This window comes from Telmatherina bonti (assembly GCF_933228915.1).
Source record: "Telmatherina bonti genome assembly, chromosome: 20".
Taxonomy (NCBI): domain Eukaryota; kingdom Metazoa; phylum Chordata; class Actinopteri; order Atheriniformes; family Telmatherinidae; genus Telmatherina; species Telmatherina bonti.
Genome location: NC_136618.1, coordinates 21186846 through 21206378, shown reverse-complemented (window position 1 = coordinate 21206378; position 19533 = coordinate 21186846). Strand labels below are relative to the sequence as shown.

General features: G+C 38.6%; 2 protein-coding genes across 4 annotated transcripts in view; both read right to left on the bottom strand.

Annotated features, from left to right (window-relative positions):
- The window catches only part of LOC306770832 (poly(U)-binding-splicing factor PUF60-like), an 11300-nt gene extending 10117 nt beyond the window's left edge, over positions 1-1183 (bottom strand). For all 3 annotated transcript variants that reach the window (XM_079259832.1, XM_079259833.1, XM_079259834.1), the window contains exons 1-2: positions 1136-1183; positions 201-296 (exon numbers count right to left, since the gene is read on the bottom strand). In XM_079259832.1, the coding sequence (XP_079115958.1) occupies positions 201-296; positions 1136-1156 (117 nt within the window). In that variant the 5' untranslated portion in view covers positions 1157-1183. The remainder of the gene's footprint in view (positions 1-200; positions 297-1135) is intronic.
- A 957-nt stretch (positions 1184-2140) lies between these two features.
- nrbp2b (nuclear receptor binding protein 2b) overlaps positions 2141-19533 on the bottom strand; it is a 51370-nt gene continuing 33977 nt past the window's right edge. The window contains exons 3-19 of the mRNA XM_079259408.1: positions 13901-14023; positions 13459-13560; positions 9602-9691; positions 9143-9183; positions 8955-9049; positions 8804-8827; positions 8624-8710; positions 7596-7651; positions 7423-7518; positions 7003-7135; positions 6601-6703; positions 6446-6496; positions 6230-6365; positions 5913-5966; positions 5677-5740; positions 4592-4647; positions 2141-4455 (exon numbers count right to left, since the gene is read on the bottom strand). Of these exons, the coding sequence (XP_079115534.1) occupies positions 4369-4455; positions 4592-4647; positions 5677-5740; positions 5913-5966; positions 6230-6365; positions 6446-6496; positions 6601-6703; positions 7003-7135; positions 7423-7518; positions 7596-7651; positions 8624-8710; positions 8804-8827; positions 8955-9049; positions 9143-9183; positions 9602-9691; positions 13459-13560; positions 13901-14023 (1398 nt within the window). The 3' untranslated portion in view covers positions 2141-4368. The remainder of the gene's footprint in view (positions 4456-4591; positions 4648-5676; positions 5741-5912; positions 5967-6229; positions 6366-6445; positions 6497-6600; positions 6704-7002; positions 7136-7422; positions 7519-7595; positions 7652-8623; positions 8711-8803; positions 8828-8954; positions 9050-9142; positions 9184-9601; positions 9692-13458; positions 13561-13900; positions 14024-19533) is intronic.

The window sequence follows — 19533 nt, the reverse complement described above, 5'->3', positions numbered from 1 at the left end:
ATATATATAAAAAGGAATGATGAAAAATGATTTGCATCATATAATGATTAACTCAGTTCTTCAGAGATTTGGCAAAGTTATGTCCTCAAACAAGCTGAATGTACCTTTTTTCTTAGTAACATTTAAAATTACCTACAGGTTTTGTACACTGTCCTAATCATGTTGTGTACTGTTAATTGAATGCTGTCTGACATTCTTACCCTCTGAAGTGCCTCCTGCTGCTCTGGGGTAAGAGGCGGTAGGCCAAGCTTGGAGCCTGTGCCCTGTCCATTCTCCATCGTCAGAGCTTCACCTTCCTACAATTCAGAAACAGCAATATTTAAAATAATGATCAAGAACCTGAACCATAAACCAACAATTGCATATGTAAAAGTGATATTTTCCTATGAAGAAAATTCCTATTTTGTAGTCAGATATCACACCTAACATCACTGGTTACTATTAATGATGCTAACAAACACAGGGCATACATCCGGATTTAAACCAGGTGGGACCGGATGAACTCCTTACCTACGCAACACTCTAATCGCTGGGTCCACCAGACTGAGGCAGGAAAGCCCCCAAGGGGAAGAGCACTGATGGGGAAGCTTTAACAATTCAACAAATTCTAGGGAAAATAAAAAATGCCTTCAGACTAGTAATTAATTATACAGGCAGCCAGCATCAACTTACAGTAAATGTTACATATAGCCAGCCTGTCTTCTTTTGATTTTGGCCAACAAACATCACCGAGAAATGCTCAACAGCACGTTAGCTACGCAAATTAACATGCTATGGTTAACTACTAGCATGAAAATGATCATGTAAAATAAAACGACAAATAACTAGACCCTAGCTATGCTTCATCTCATGTAAATAAACCGAGTGATCACTTTAAAAGTACACCATAATTTAGAGGTTTATATTCAGCTTCTGATAACATTACCTTTGTTGCTAGCAAGGAGCTAGCAGACATTAGCTTGTGTTAAGCATTCATTACTATGGCGCGTAAAGCAAGCTGTATTCTTCCTAATATATTTTCTATATAATATTAGGTGTATCAATATTGTAAGACAATCGTTTCTACTTATAGAAAGACAAACAGTGCTAGTTTAAATGCAAAAGTGCCCTTTTTTTAATCGAGGAATGTATTTACCGCAGTCTCCGTTACCGCCATGAAGCACACCTTCTACACAGAGGCCCCACACACTCTAACAATCGCGAGATTTCACCTCTTTCAATGAAAAGTATCGCGATAGGAGAGTTCCTCGCGATGAACGGAGGTTTTGCACAAGTAAAGCGCCTTTCAAGGTTGCGGATATATCAATTTTCTGTCCCATCAAAAAGCCCTGAGATTAACTGGCGAGCTGTCTTCAGTTTACCCTTTCGCTTGCTAATTGCTGGATTTATATGGGAATACGTTACATGTGTTCAACAACAGTTGCATAAAAACAGATTAAAACAATGAAAACTGCATTGTACCCAGTCATTGGTTGTACTTCATTCATAACAGCATTGAACTGTCAGCAACTGAAGTTACTTTGTAGATTTATGTGAGGTTTTTAAACAAATGGATCCCATAATTTCTATTCCGATTGAAATATTTCAAAAAGTTTCTCAGATCCACAATTGTGGTAATTTTATTTATTTTGTCACCTTTACTAAAGTTTCATGAGAAGCAATAATGTTCAAAACTGGTCTATTTTGGAGACAAGAGTGATGATATTGGTAACAGATCAAATCATTCATCATATCAAAATCTTTTAGTTTTGATGTTCTGGTTTACTCACCAGTTTCACATAATGGAATTCACATAATTCCATTAAGGGGAATTATGTGAATTCCCCATTATTTCTGTTTAGGATTTCTTAGATAATTGGTCTGTTATTTCTTGTACTGTACTTTCAATCAAAATTTTGTTTTTCTCATGCCAGTGGAGATCTTTTTCTCTATCTCCATTTGTATCACAGACCGTAATACAAGGAAATCTAAGCTATCATTCATCTTTCACTGTCTGTTTTATACTATACAAGTAAAAACCACAGTAATCTTTTTTCAAAAACATTTTCCCTTTTCCTATTTCAGATTAGTGAACAGAACTATCCAAATGTATGCATTTTTCTCTAAAATATAATAATCAGTCATTATTTCAGACAAAACAACATGTCACATCTTATTTATTATATATTTCAATTGCAGATGCTACAATATTTAACAAAGGTTTAAGTAGAACACATCCAAAGGCAAGTTTCATTCAGCAGAATCACAGGAAAAAAAAGTAATCCAACACAAAATAAGACTGATATGCATGTCTTTTTTTTTTTTTTAAATGCTTGCACAGATTAAACATTCATTATCGTGGCCACGTCCCCTGTGGAACTGAAGTGTGACTGATGAAGGCAAAATGCAAAGTTTCAAATGGTTGCAGGTTATTAAGACATGCAGCTTATCAGATCCAGTGAGAGCGACAGTGGTACTGAGTTGTGTTAAAATCTAGTCCAAAGCCCCTCTGATAGCCACAAATAAATATGTACAGCACAATCCCAATGTCTGAAAGTTCATGGCTCCTGTCTTAAGAAACACAGTTAAATAGGCTTGACACAGAGTATAATAAGAAGTTTAAGCAATGACTGTACAGCAGCACAATTTTGTTATGCAATTGCAATTTTATGGACCCAGAAAACAAATGAAGCAGAGTTAAATAAGCCTGGAGATTAAAAAAAAAAAAAAAAATCTAAAGGCTGAAACTGATCGGACAATTTTCTGTTATGTTTTTTTACTCGCTAGTTTTGTTAGGGCAAAACCTACACAGATTTGGTTGTTCAGCTTGTCAAAACTGGGTTATTGAGCGGAAAATGTGGCAGAGCTGTTTTGCTAATTCTATTCTCGTGCTTGTGTAGGCTGCAGTGCAATCTCTTTTTTTAAGTTCACATTGATATTGTCTGAAAGAAAAGCACAGTAGATGTAATTAAGGGAAATGAACATAATCAAAGCAAAATATCTCAGTCTGCCATTCAGGGTTTGGTTTGCGAAATCCATGAAAATTTCAATGTAAAGAGCTACATTCGTATGCACAACACCACTGATTATAAAGTTCAGCTGAAAAGTTTAACAATGCAGTTCGTAAAGACTTGAGTTGATTTTATCTGTCACACTTCTCTGGACATGTTTACAAAACAGATTAAATAAAATAAGAAAAGCAGTAGTATTATTTGACAATATGGCATTTTTAAGTTAAATGTTAATATCTTATACCCAACACTTTTCCTCTGATTTAAGTAGGACTAGAATCAAGCACTGGTGTATTCAAACTTTTGTTCACATACTGCATCTCTTCCCATACTAAAAATGACTGCAGTAGAGACCATGTGATCTGGTCCCCATGTCTAATACACAGTTAGTTCTGCTCTTAATGAAGCTCCCATCATCGTTTCATATTCACACATGCTGATTTTGTGGACTCATTTTATAGCAATGGGAGAAAATCTGAAAGACTTTTTTTTTTTAACCTAAATAAACCTAAATAAGTCAATTTCAAATTGAAAGTTGGACACGATGCGGTTGCATGGGAAGATTTTGTTCCAAAGCAAACTGCCATGACAGGCACTTTGAAGGTCTTTGGCTGTCAGAACGCTTCACAGACAGCACTGCAGGCTAAAAGACAGGCATCGTCTCATTACTCACCACTGCATTTTAATGTGGCACATTAAACTGTCTGAGAAGTAGCCTTTAACCTAGGAGTGCAGTGAGAGGTGTTATTTAGGAGCTCAAAAACATATAGGAAAAAAAAGCTGACTTGTGCAATGCTTCTATTGTTCACAGTTACAAACAGAAATTAATGAGTCATCTGAATGAATATTAACAGTGTATGTAGGACGGAACGTTAAATTCCTCAAACAGATAAAATGAAGGCTTGTAAGAGAGAAAAGTTTCAGAAGTCACGGTTTACAATTCACTGTAAATAACTGAAACAACTGAATTACTCTGTGAAGAGATAGCTGCTGCATCTGGAAGTAATACACATCAGTTCTCAATAGTGGTATAGTGGAAAAATTAAGGTGTCATGACACATTAAGGCATGATAGCCCTTTTAGGCAGGGGTTTTTGTCAATCTCAGGGGTCGCTGAATTCAACCACAATGCCTCTAATCACCTAACCAGAGGTGCGTTCCGTTTTTTTCAGACTGCCTGTGATTTTCCTTCATCTCACTGGGATAATACACTGGTGTCAAGGCTCAGTATCTGTCTGTCCCATTGTGTCCTCTTAGCTGGGTCTTCTCCTCCCTGTGTCTGTAGCTGTGTGGCTGCCCGTCGCCCTCTCCCTTTCTCCACCAATGTGTTCAATGCCCCGGGCAGCTCTGTCCGGGCCAGCCGCTGTCGTGAGCCCTCCTCACTGCGTGCTTCCAGAGACAAGCGTTCGGACCCAGTGTCGGCTTATGGCGTCCTCCAGGAAACCCGCCACCTTCTCACTGTCCTCCTGCACAGCACAAATGACAACATACTATAATCACACCACAGCAGGCCTTTTATTTATTCAGTTCCTGCTAAATTACAAAATAGAAAACACAACAAAGAAGATCAGTAGAAAATAGAGTAATAGAGTCTCTATGTACCTCATTTATGAAGGCGTAGTGAACAAGTTCACCAGCAAGGTCTTTAGGGGTGTCCGCTGAAAGTTACACATGAAATGTCTCGGTTAGAAAAATCTGCAATAAAAATAAAGGAACTTTTTGCAGTGGAATGTGCTGCTGTAGCCTGGCTTTAAGGTGGATGCTGCTTTGATACCTGCCACCTCAACATTTAACAGACTAATAACATCCTCTGATGTGGCCATTAGAAACATAGGAATGACTCCCAGGTACTCACCTCCCTGACAAATACCTCAATTACCAACATGGTGGGGTCTGATGATATTTGTGGGGAAAAAAGCCAATTCCATAAAGATCAAACCTCACCAGGCCTAAAGGGTCTATTAGACATGCAACACTGAACACACACAAATGTTCTCTGTTCATGCTCAGATGGCTTTTTGGCAAAATGAGGTAGACCCATTCAACATTAGATTCAACATTATTGCTAAACACTGTAAATGCCATTTACAGAACTTTAGGAAATACTTCTTGGCTTTACTTGCTTCTATATTCCATCCTGTGATTTAAAAGTACATCAAATCTGCAGGTAAAAGTAGGGATATTGAGGTTGTTAAATAAAATCCAGAAAAATTACATTACATTAACTAATGAGGTCAATAATTGTCTGTCCTGTTGTACATTGACTCCCAGATAGAATCTATTTATAGATCATTTTGTTGGGCAGACAAATGTTTTCAGGTCTTTGAGCTACTAATAGTTTAGTATGCTAAAAAGATTTTTAAAAAGTTACATTTCTTACACAGAGAATCTTATAAAAACCTGTACTCATTCAAAGACAGTGTGAATGATGGTTGTGATCTTTTCCAGGCACTGAATAAAAAAAATAAACGATTGCTTTTGGCTAACAGCCTCTGGCCAAATTGCTATCTTTGAAATGTGCGGCCCCAAACTTTTATAATTAGTGCATCCCTTGTTTAAAGTAGTCCTTAAAATAAGTAAAATAAGTAAATAACCTTCCTTATTTAAGTTATTTATGCTTTTTTCAAAGAAAATATGCATGATTTCTAAATTTATGCCTATTCATGTTACAACTGTTGTCAACTTACTTGGAAAGATGTCACAGCTAAGCTGCCTATGAAGCTTGTCATCCATCTTCAGGAACAAAGAGAGCTGGCGGAGATCATAAAATAAATATATAAATAACACTGAAGGTAAAGTCACTCACAATAATAAACAAGAGAGATGCTAAGCTACTGTAGCCCAATAAATTTCACTATCAAAGAGCCCAGTTTAAGTGTTTTAACTGAAATGGGCAAAGTACCTGTAGTACTATGTGACTCACATGAGTTTTGGTCCCTTCTTCATTTGACTCCAAGTTACATTGTATATGAACAACCTTCAAAGCAAATACAAGCACATTCAGTCAAAGAAGTGCAGAAAACATAAGACAGAACAGAGTCTTGTTTGTTTTGGGTGATGAAAGATGGTCAGAATAATTTTAATAACAAACAAATGGACACACAGGTTCTGTTAACTCAACAGGCAGCAAAAAGCTATTATCAACATTTTCCTGCCATCTCTGGCAGGTCATCTTCCAACTCTTACAATCAGCAACACAATGTGTCAAAATAAGATTTTGGTGGCATCTAAAAGCCTAACCTTCCTGGTCTCCGTCTCCTGCGGTTCAGGAGTCGGTGTTTTCACTGTTTCGACCTGCTCCTGAGACAAAGAGAGAGCTCGAGGGACGGGGTGAGGCCGCGATGAGGCGAAGTTCATCAGCGGGTAAATGCCATTCCTGAGTAGAGAAAAGGGAATGCCACGTTGAAATCACCAACTACTGATCCAGAGCAGACCAATGACTTTGGCGTAGCTTACTTGACATCTTCCAGAAACTTGTCTAGCTCCAAAGGGGAAACGTGGGAATACCTAGAGGACAGAAATTGACGCACAGAGGAGCACAGCGAACGTCATGGGTGACCTGTAATGTTACAATAACAGGCTGCTAAAAATGAGAGGGGATTTGAATTTACTTGAGCTGAACGCCCTGTCTGTCGTCATGTTTAATCTCTGCCATGATGGCATTGGGGTCAAATGACTTGGTCTTCTCTTCCACGCAGTTCTCTGGAAGCAAGTCTGTAGATGGATCACAAGCTCGGTTTTATCAATCTGATCTGATCAAACTGGAAGACTTTCAGAAATGGTGGAAAAAAATGTTTTTAAAAACTAAACACTGGTTTTCATCCAAAACTTGAACTAAAAAAATGTCTTTCAGCATGTACTTGTGAAATTTGTGAGCATTTCTAAAAGCTGTAATTAAAAAAACATAAGAAATTTTGGTCCATTTGCTACATTACGGTGCACATTAGAAGAAGAGACAGGCAGTGTTCGTGACAATTACTCGGCAGCTCGGCATGTGGAGGTGAGAAACTCACACTGGTTGTTGATGAGGCAGTGGGCGGCAAGCAGTTTGAGGGAGTGGACTTCAAACAAGACTCGGTGGAACAGAAGGTCGTGAGCTGTAGGACGGAGCTTGGCATCGTGACGCAAACAAGACTGGGTGAATTCCTGCGGAGAGCAAACAGACTCTCAGTCCAACGCTGAGCAAGTGTACAGCACAGCCAACTTACAGAGCATTGAATGCACATTGAATTCCATTCTTGGCAAGCTTTATTAACACACACACACACACACACACACACACACACACACACACACACACACACACACACACACACACACACACACACACACACACACACACACACACACAAGTGAAACAATCCTATAAGCAGCATCTTGCCTTCTTTGCTTCCTTATTGTGTTGTATAATTAGAACATGATCTGAGACTCACTCTCATCAGAGGGTCTTCCAGAGATTGACCTGCATTGACAATGGCCTCCTTGGACACTGCAGAGTCTCCATTGGCCTGGATCTCCAGCACTGCCATCTACAGCGACAAATCATGTGTTAAAACACACAACAACGCAGGAACAGATGGAAATCTTACTGATCTGTTTATCTCACCTCTAAAGCACAGATGCCAAAGGAGAAAATGTCTATGGAGTAATCATCACCACCAGCTGGAGATGAAATAAAAAAGGGCAGTGGGAACAAGAAGGAAGGTTAATTAGTGTTTTTACAGTGTACCAAAAAGAGCATGTGATTTTCAGATCCGGTTAGGGTCAAATGTTCAAATAGAAAAAACAGATAGGAAAACTATAATTTGCACAACTAAATTTGACTTGAGAAGCACTCGCACTGATAACTTGGCAACCGTGAGTGGCGGAAATGACAAAAATATAAGAAGAAATTATTAAATTATTTTATTGCTTTAAAGTAGAAAAACCCTTTGTGGTAAAAATGAGCAAATTATTTTCCTGCTTATGTTTATTACAATGCGATTATTCACAGCACAAAGTTGAAATGGAAGCGATGAAGTACATGTTTATTAACACTCATGACAAAGTATCAGGGATGGATGAGTGAGAAAAACATGGCTGCAAACAACACAAACTCAACTGTTTTAATCAATGCAGTGTTAAATTAGTTTATTATCACTTTTTTCTTTCTATTACATTCTTGTTTATGACTCCATTTTTTAGATTATTTTCAGCAATGAGCATCCCTGTGACTCAACATGTTTGCCTTATTTTTGGCAATAAGAACCTTTTTGGTTCTTGTTTTTGCATCATCGGGATTCCTGCAAGCACCAGCAGAAGTTTAGATTTAACTGGGAACAGATTTTTGTTCCTCAAAAACAATTTCATCTCCATTTTTTGTTTGTCTGTTTGTTTCATGTGTCTTTTGATGAGCACAACAAAAACCTTTTTGATTATTTGTTGAATGATTTTGAATTTATCTAAAATGTATTCTATTGGCAATAAACTGGAAACAATATTTCTTTCATTGCAGGATAAATATATTAAAAAAGCCCCATAGTACAGATACTGCAATTAACAGTGGAGGTGATCACTGAATGAACAAAAATAAACAGATTAGAAAGAAATCAGGCTAATTTATTGCTACAGAGGAATGTCACTCATCACACTCACCTCCATATTCCGGAGCAAAAAAATGAAGATTCCTCTGTTCATCACGGTGTTGCCTCCCTTTACTATGAACGCTGGCATCTGGGAAAACTGCACAGAGACAATGGAGAACACAGATGCATGGGATCAAATATAAAGATGGACATAACAAGCATGTGATCTATAAAATACTAGACTTCCTACCATTCACAAACAGCCGATGCCACACTGTTGAAAGAAAAACAAATGCAACAAAAGGTGTTAATTCTGCCTTGTTTGTAAAGTACAATGCAAGGTAGCATAAGAGCGACAAAATGCAGCTGTAGTATCATAAAAAGTCCTGCTGGGAGCATACCTGAGCCAATCTTTATGAGGCCGTTATGCTGGATAAAGATGGTGTCGCAGGTCAGGTTGCCATGGATTATTGGTGGGTCACAAGAGTGCAAATAACTGCCAGTAAACAATAAACCATGTTATTAATGCTCTGGTTGTGACAACAGAAAACCCTCATGCCAAACTCTTTTGGAGGAATTCAATCAGTACCTGAGCGCAGAAAGAATCTGAGTACACCATCTCTTCCAGGCCTGAAGCGAAATGAAGCAGGAGAACATGAGGAGATCCAGCTCTAAATGTACACATTTGCTTCATATCCATGAACAGAGGAAATATCATATCCAAAATAGCATTTAAAATGGGTTTGCTATTAGGTTTATGTGCAAAAAAATAAATAAAACCCATTTATTACACTCCTTCTGGCATCTAAAGCAGCTGCAAAAGCACACAACTGAAAAAGAGAAATAAAGAGATCCTAGATAGATCGTTAATCCACAACATTACTAGGATAAGATACATGACTGGGCAGACTGAGCCACCGGGGTGTTACATAATCTCTAATCCTAATGGAAATATGGATCTGAGTAGTGGTAGGACTGCAATACCCTGTGCCACCAACATGAGGCAGACTGAGCATGTGCACAGTGTGAGATCAGTTTAACTACTGACCTTCACATTCATAGTCTTGTGGTTCTTCTTAGTCTTCTTTAGGAACTGCTTGAGGCTGCCTGATGACATGTATTCAGTGATGAATATAACCTGTAGGTTACAGACAGAGGTTAAAAAAGAGTCTGTTAAATTTGAAGTGGGCGTGTGTTTGTGTGTGCTGGGGGAAAAAAAGGGAGAAAGAACGCGGCTCCATCCCACGTTGGATGGAGCCGCTCTCTTATCTAACAATATGGACTCTTTTATTAGTCAGCTAAATTGACAACTCAGGGTTGGGACCAGGAGGCAGAATTGTAGTGCTTCACACTTTTCTGCAGCTTCCCACCTGCCGCCGCCCACCCAAAACCCCATTCCGACCTTATACAACTTCCCAGCAGTAAGAATTAAACAACACAAAAACACTTCTGGGGTTAATCGTGAAAACCTCATAAAAATAAAAACAATGGATCTAATAAAATCTGAAAATAAGACAATAAAGTGTGGCCTACTGAATATTAGATCCCTCCCAAATAAGTCTTTATTAGTCAATGACTTGATAGGTGATCACCACATTGATTTATTCTGTCTTACGGAAACCTGGTTACAGCAAGAGGATTATGTTAGTATTAATGAAGCTACGCCAGCTAACTATTTAAACTTTCACATTCCTAGAACTACAAGCAGAGGAGGAGGTGTTGCAGCTATTTTTAAGTCAGAATTTTAAATGAATCCTAAGCACAAAACTAACTATAAATCCTTTGAATTCCTGACATTAAATTTATCTCATCCAAAATGGAATTCAGAGAAACCGCTCCTTTTAGCAATAGTGTATCGCCCACCTGGACCTTACTCCGAGTTTCTGACCGAATTCTCTGATCTCTTGTCTGAGTTAGTGCTGACTACTGATAAGGTCATTGTACTAGGTGATTTTAATATTCATGTTGACAATGAAAATGATAGTTTAAACATTTCCTTTAGCTCTATTCTAAACTCAATTGGGTTTTCACAAAATGTCAATGGTGCCACTCACTCTCATGGTCATACTCTTGATCTTGTTCTAACATATGGTATTGAAACTGATAGGCTCAAAGTATTTCCTCAAAACCCTGTCTTGTCCGATCACTTCTTATTAACCTTTGAATTCACTTTATTTGATTACTCACTGACCAAAAATAAATTCTACTATAGTAGATGTTTATCAGACAATAATATTACAAAATTTAAACAATCAATTGAATCAATTTTTTCACCTCTACCATGTGTTAGCATGACTGAGAGTCCCCCTCTAAGCCTTACTCCTGCTCAGATTGATCAACATGCTGATACTATAACAGCTTCAATGCGTACAACCTTGGATAATGTTGCTCCCCTAAAGAAGAAGAAATTAGGTAAGATTATGAAGGCTCCCTAGTTTAATTCCCAGCTTCGAGCTCTAAAACAGGCATCAAGGTGTTTGGAAAACAGATGGCGTTCATCAGGACTAGAGGAGTCTCACTTAACCTGGAAAGAACATTTAATCGTATACAAAAAAGCCTTACGTACGGCAAGAACAGCTTATTATTCATCATTGATAGAGGAAAACAAAAACAACCCTCGGTTTCTTTTCAGCACTGTAGCTAGGCTTACTAGGAGCCGGAGCGCTGTGGAGCCATGTATTCCTTTCTCACTTAGCTGTGATGATTTCATGTATTTTTTCAGGAATAAAATTGACACTATTAGAGATCAAATTCACAATACTCTTCCTTCTACCTATAATGTTGAGCCTGTTGTGGTCTCCGAAGCATCCTTAGAACCAGGATCTGACTTGTGTCTAAATAGTTTCTGTCCTGTCCAACCCTCTGAATTAACTAAAATAATAGCTTCATCTAAACCATCCACCTGTATCTTAAACCCTCTCCCAACGAGCCTCTTTAAGGACATTTTCCCTTTAATTAATACATCACTACTAAATCTTATCAATATGTCTTTAGTGACAGGATATGTACCACAATCATTTAAAACTGCTGTAATCAAGCCTTTACTTAAAAAGCAATCTCTGGATCCAGAGGTGATAGCAAATTATAGACCTATATCTAACCTCCCGTTTATGTCCAAAATTCTGGAGAAAATAGTTTCAGCTCAGCTACATGCCCACCTGAGCAGAAATAATTTATGCGAGGAGTTTCAGTCAGGATTTAGAGCTCATCATAGCACTGAGACAGCATTGGTGAAAGTTACTAATGACCTTCTTATGGCCTCAGACAAAGGACTTGTGTCCGTACTTATCTTGCTTGATCTTAGTGCTGCATTTGATACAGTCGATCATAACATTCTGTTACAAAGACTAGAACAGGTGATTGGAATTACAGGTACAGCGTTAAGCTGGTTTAAATCATATTTATCTGATAGACTTCAGTTCGTTCATGTAAATGACAAGTCCTCCTCCCAAACTACAGTAAGTCATGGAGTTCCTCAAGGTTCTGTACTTGGACCAATACTCTTCACGCTATATATGCTCCCTTTAGGCAAAATTATTAGACAGCATGGAATAAACTTTCATTGTTATGCAGATGATACTCAACTATACTTATCCTTTAAACCAGATGAAACAAATCAGCCCAATAGGCTACAAAATTGTCTCATAGACATAAAGACTTGGATGTCTAGAAATTTTCTCCTCTTAAACTCAGATAAGACTGAAGTAATTCTCGTTGGATCTGAAAAACTCAGAGCTAAATTTTCCGGTTTTGTAATGAACCTGGATGGCATTACTTTAGCTTCCAGTGCTACAGTGAGAAACCTTGGAGTAATATTTGACCCTGACCTGTCCTTTGGCCCACATATTAAGCAGGTTACTAAAACAGCCTTCTTTCATTTACGTAATATAGCCAAAATTAGGGACATTCTGTCTCAGAGTGATGCAGAAAAACTGGTTCATGTTTTTGTTACTTCGAGACTAGATTACTGTAACTCTCTATTACTGAGCTGTCCTAAATATGCCCTGAAAACCCTTCAGCTGATCCAGAATTCTGCAGCCAGAGTCCTGACCAGAACCAGCATGAGAGATCATATTTCTCCAGTTTTAGCCTCTCTTCATTGGCTGCCTGTTGAATCTAGAATATAATTTAAAATCCTTCTCCTTACATATAAAGCCCTCCACAACCGGGCACCACTATATATCAAAGACCTCATTGTTCCTTATATACCAAGCAGAGTACTTCGTTCGCAGACTGCAGGCTTACTTGTGGTTCCTAGAGTCTCAAAGAGCTGAGCAGGAGGCAGAGCCTTTGGTTATCAGGCCCCTCTCTTATGGAATAAGCTCCCAGTTAGTGTTAGGGAAGCAGACACCCTCCCCACCTTTAAGACTAGGCTGAAGACTTATCTTTTTGATAAGTCCTATAGCTAGGGATGGTTAGCATCCCTTAGTTATGCTGCTATAGGTTTAGACTGCTGAGGGACATTTCCTGATACACTGAGCTTCTTTCTTTTTCTCTTTATCTCTTTCTTTCCCCCCACCCCCCATAACAGTGTTGCATCATTAACATGTATGTCTCCTGTCTCAGCAGGTCTCCCTGGCCGGGAGTAGCAGTTCCTGTTGTCTTTCTGTCCTCTTCCCCCCACACAGCAGAGGCAGATGGCTGCCTGTCCTGAGCCGGGTTCTGCCGGAGGTTTCCTTCCTGTTAAAAGGGAGTTTTTCCCTTCCCACTGTTGCCAGTGTGCTTGCTCAGGATGGGAGATTGAGTTGGACTCAACTCAATCTGTTGGTTTCCTTATATAGGCTATTATGAATTGGCCTTCATTATGTTTTCCCCTCTGTCTGTAAAGCGTCTTGAGATGGCATTGCCGTGATTTGACGCTATATAAATAAAGTTGAATTGAATTGAATTGAATAAAAAACTCACCCGAGCTTGGCTTTCCTTCATGTCTAGCCAGTACTTGTGGAACTTGACAATGTTGGGGTGTTCGACTTGCATCAAGTTCTCAAACATCTCCTTAATCTTCTCCTGGATAACATTTACAAAAAGTTTTGCACATTATGTCCTCGTTACAAATTAATTTAACTGAAAACTATATGAGTCATGAAATTTTAGCTGTTAAAATAAAGGAGGGTGGTGTGACATGGTCATGTTCCTGTTTTTTATACATAAGTCTGTTTTATACATCCCAATGTGTGGTCAAAAGCTTGATTAACTTGTTACAAGATGATTCAAACACATTGGACTTCTCTGAATAACAAAATCATATATACGCTAATTATACACACATTACAGAAATAGACTGCAGTATCAGTTATTAGAGGTTGGAGCTAAAGGTTTAGACTGCTACTGCTCTGTGTGCTGTTACCTCCTGTGCTTTGAAGACCTTCTTGTCTGAGAAGAGCACTTCGTTCCACACCACTTCCACTCCCTCTTCTGTGTCCATGGCCAAAGAGGCGCTCTCCACACCTGGGACATTACCTTGGCTGACCTGCAGGGGGCACACAAGAGCAGATGTAGAACCTAACTTTCAGCTTTTGACAGATTATCACAACTGATTGTTTTCCTGGCTTTAGGACAGATTTAAGATTCAAGCATTTTTTGTCCCTTGGTTCAGAAGAACCTACATGTAAATGATATTTATATATTGTGAACATGAGTCACAAGTTATATATACTTAAAGAGTTGACCTGTATGTTGAGTGAAAGCACTGAAGTCTGTTAACCTTTAATCACCATGATGCTGTTCACCATGTTTCCACAAGTCTTTTTCTACTTTAATCAGGACACATTATATACTAAAACAGAAGAATAAATACAAGAGCAAATTGAATCATAAGACGATTATGTAAAATATTTTAAAATGGCAATAACAACATTTATTATGATTACTTCTGGGGCGATCATATAATTTAAACAACAACAAAAAGTTATTAAATATCTGAATTTAGTAAACAATCGTGAAGCAAAATAAATATCTGCTTAGAGGTGTTTTGAATTCTATTTAAATACATATTGTAATAATGTTAATTCTTCCTTCTGTTTTGTTTAATCTCCTCCAAAACTGTGAAATTTCTTCTCTCAGTTTTCCAGCTGTAGCTTTGTATAAATACAAACACTGAGTCTGCTTCCACGTCCTGGCCTACATCACTCAAAACATACAGAGGAGTTATTGTCCTCTCTCCCAAAACTTGTACTTTTAAATCATCCCTAAAACAAGCAGCAGATTGGAAAAAAACTGTTTAAAGGCTGCTTCCTCTGGTTATGATGTGTATATTTGTTGTCAGATGTACGGTTGTGCTCATATTTATTCATACCCTTTCATTAAAGAAGGTAAAATAAGCTGAAATTGACTAAAGTAATAATAAATAAAAATAAATAAAAATTTTATGAAAATTATTACATTGTTTTCTAATTCTGGTTCAATAAAAATTTTTTTTTTTTCAAAAGCAAACAAAAAAGATAATTTATTACATATTACATCACTCATAAACTAATATTTTGTTGAACAATCCTTTAATGTTTCCGCTACAGTCAAGTGTTTTCTGTTCCTCTCAGTCAGACTTCTGCACCTGTTGACAGGTATTTTGTCCCACTGTTCAACAGAACGGTGCTCTAATTTGTCCAGGACCAACTTGTTTGTTTGTTTTTAATTTCTTTCTTCAACTCAATTAAATGAAAAAATGGTGTCTTATATTACTAAATTATATTTTTGCAAATTTTTAGTTATTGTTCTTTTTTTAAGTCTCCAGTTATTTGAGTGACTGTTGTAAATTCAGCCTTTTCTTTAATGAAAGGGTATGAATACATATGAGCACAACTGTATGTAATTTATATTGAGTGTAATTATGTGTTACATAACAAGTGCTGGTCAAGCTGCTGACTTCCTCAGTCTGCACGCTCTAGGATTATAATGTTGCTGTTTGAACAAAAGTTCAATTAAGTCACAAGTCTGTCCTCCTGTTGGATTGATATCACACAGTAAGCTCTTCAAAGTTTATTCTGCTGAAAATGGCCACCTGTCATATCAACTAACAGGACTAGTAAAATGGCCACGCTGAAACAGAACAGCAAAATTGTCTGCCTTTAAGAGATTTGATGCCGCGTCGGTAAACAAAAACATAGCCAGGTGGAAAATTCCTCTGAGCAGCAACAACAACGGACCAAATATTACAATAAATTTACTTGTGACAGTTAAGAATCTCACATAATTAGTCAAGCTTAGTATATTTAGGCAATGAGAAGAGCTCAGACTGGTGGATTGGGCCTAAAAAGTTCTATAAGTAGCTGTGCATTCAATATTCAATGAAAAAAACGCTGTCCTGAATGTTCTGATGCGCACCCCTGCCTTGGCTTTAATTTCAACTAAAAGCCTCGTGCAAAACTCTCACAGGATTATGACTGGCAGCTCTATTGATAAAAAGTTGAATGTGGGTTTATGGGGGGAAAAAAATAATTAAATAATACAGTGCATTACTGTCTACATTGCAATATTACATGTAGTTTCCCATGTCCAATGTCCTGTGCGGTGTCAAAGAGGACAGATGGGAGATATCAAATGCCACCAGAAGGCTAAAACATGATGAACAGTAAAGAGGGGCAGAAGGATGAGCAGCAGCTTTCTAAAGAGGGAAGAGACAGATTAGTAAGAGACCATCACTGGGGGAGAAGTGAGGGGATTGTGAATGAGGGATTTGGAGAGATGAGACATAAGCCACAAGATGGAGGAGGTGGCGCCAAAGTACTGAGAACAGCAAAGAAACAAAGTGTAGTTAAGACAGTGGAGTGAAGAGAGCGGCTGAGACTAAAATCTGGCAGACACAGACAGCTTGAGGCTCATTCACTGCATGAGGCGGCACAGCAGCGAAGAGCTCAAAGACAGCTCGTCACAGGATATTACTGTCTCAGCTCGGCGGGCCTGATGTACCCTCTCGCTACACTAATGCAGCAGCGGCGGCGGTGCAGTTAGGCTGGGCTGAGATCAAAGTCCACTGCAAGAACCATAATGCAAGACTCACAAATGATACTAACCCTGCACCTGTGCCAGACGGATGGGAATTTGTTTGTGCTTATGAAGGAAAAAGCATCACTTTCAGAGGATTAGTAAGTCATTGCAGAGTGCCGTCATGTTTGACAGAGGCGTTCATGTTGCCCAGATTTCTATAGGAAAAAGCATGACCATTAGCTATTGTGACAAGTGTTTTTCCAAACAATCCTATCACTTTCACAACCCTGACATCTGACTTCCATAAGATAGCCTCACTGGGATCATTAAACTGAAACATAATTTCCAATATCTCCTGGTACAATGTCAAAGAACACGTGCTGGATCTTTATAGGCTATTGTGCTGAAAGTGTTTTGACCTTGGGGCTGTGTGTGCTGTGTGTGTGCTGTGTGTGTGTGCTGTGTGTGTGTGCTGTGCACAACAATACTTAACTTTTTCATAAAACTAGGATACATGAAGTAATCAGTCTGTAATCAGCAATGCTGTTGCTGTGTTTGTTTTTTTTGTTAATACACGAAGTAATGACATCAAATCCTGTTAAACACGACTCTTTTTCCCCACTTTCCCTCTTGTGCTCCTAAGAGCTTACTTTGTGTTTGAATTGTAGCCCCTGCTGCTAAAAGCTTTGTTTGTTTTATTTAATTCAGTTTTTCCTTCATGGTTCACAGAGTTACAGGTCTGAGCTTAATAATATACATTATTAACACTGGGTTAATTGAGAACCAGGCAATCCAATAATCAGTGACCGATCATGCTATTTATAGATTTAGCATAAAACTTGATGCTGAATGCCACAACAATATGTTTAATACTGCTTCAGCATCAGCAAAACAGACGAAATGTATACCACATCATCCCTTTTCATAAGTATTCAACTAATCTGCAACATACAAAACCTTGTGAATGGGGGAATCTGAGGGGAAAGAAGACCTTTCTCAGTTCACATCTGGATCTAATCATAAACCTGCATGTGAGGGTCATGGGATATGTGCAAGAAGTCTTCGTGTGGCCTATTTGCAAAAACTTTATTTCACTTTGAAGATCCTACAAAAAGGGACTGTGCTAGCTATAAATGTTTAAAAAGCTCTGCAGGTTTATTTGCATCAGTGAAAGCGTCGCTGACACCGCAGTAAAATAAGCGCTGCATGTTCAACAAGCTGGAGTGCATGAGCAAAACAATCCGCATCAGATACTCCCCTGTCTTGCTTTACCTTCTTGGCAACAACGTTTTAGCCTGGAAACATCGGCTGTACACACATGTACAGTTGCAACTGGCTTGTTTTTATGTTTAGTGACATGCTATATAAGCAAAGGCAGCTCATTCTGATTCTGCATCAACAAACTTTGGTCAACTTAAACCTAGTTATAAGCTATAAACACAGCTTATAACAGCTCACCAATCCTTTCCTTGGATTGGTGAGCTGGACTGGGGAATTAAAGCCCAATTCATGTCAGTTTCCGAGTCTGACACAGATATTGATATTGGATCAGATTGGGCCCAACTCTAGTTGCATCTGGTTAAACCAGCTCTTTTAATAGAGCTTCATTCAACTCTATCATGTTTATCTCTTTAGTTGATTTTATTCAGCTTTTTTATTAAAGAAGAGTGAAGGAGAGGAATTCTGTAGAGGCTTGTTGACTTTCATTAGAGGATTCTTGGTATCAAACAGTGATCTCTCATGAAGAATCAAGAGGAAAATCCATCAAATGCATTAGATAAGACAGATGCGGCCAGTTTGGTAATGATGCCACCACAATATGCAGCATACAGGCCTGTCATGACATTCCCATACCCGTTTGCTGCGGCAGAAAATCCTTTACAATACTACCTGCATTCTGTGGATTTTTCACTTTACAAAACAAATTTAGGACTGATCAGAAACTTCCAATTGATCAGAGCGCTGTCTTTTTCATCTTTGTTTCTACTGAGAAATTTCACCAAACCACTTTCTATTCATCTGTAAACAGTTGCAGCCTAGTATGTTGAAAGATGTGGTGTTCTCTAAACTGGAAATAGCAGGAATGGGGAGGAAAATGGATAAGGTCACGAGAAAAAAGAAACAACAACAGAAAACAATGGATCTGCCGCACCACATTTGTTGACATCTGCTCAGCTTCTCATTGTTGCACTTCCTTGTTTAGTCTGATTCTTCTAAATCTTACAGAAAACAAGCATGGAAAGTAGGTCATAAATAGAGGTTCTGAACACTTGAAAAAAAGCGAGCCCACTCCAGACTCTTCATCATCACCATCATTATGGCTATCACCTTAAAATGTCAACCGGGTGTTTCTAGACAGCTGCAAACTGACGTAAAGCTAAATGACTGGGTGGCAACTTAACAGCTAGTATTCAGGCTTCTCCCTCCATCTGAGTGGCTGTTATTACTGCTAAATGTTAACCACTGATATAATCTACAGCACTTCCCTTGTGCTCACTTCATGGCTTCATAATCTTTCCAGTCAAAATGACTCCAGGAACCAAACAGAGCAATTTAGAAAAAGTAAATCAGAGCAAGAGTTGCTATAAGCACTCTCATCTCATATTCTGGATTCAGACTGCAGATAGCTTGCTAACATGCCAGCCACAACTGAAAGGGACAAAAAAAGACAAGAAAAAAGGTTTTTGGCAGCTCTGTTTAATGTTTCTCTGCGGGGTTTCTTTGCACAGAGACATGACATATATTTTACGACACCCAGTCAGTGTGAGATCATAACCTGATTACAGGCATTCCAGTGCTGGAGCAAAGTGCTCTGACCTCTTGACAGTGAACTGAATTACTTTTGCTTGAGTTCACAAGGATTCACGTTGGCTTCTTTCCGGCATCACATTTGGCTGTGGTTTATTTTCTCAAGATATTTTAAATCATTCGACCCCCCTGTCTCAACTTCTGCATCCCAGTGGGCCGAGCAGGGTCTGCTGCTTGGTCACGCTGGCTAAGACTCATAAACAGCTCCTCTGACGCTGGGTTGTGATTGGTTGTAGACGGGAGGTGGGT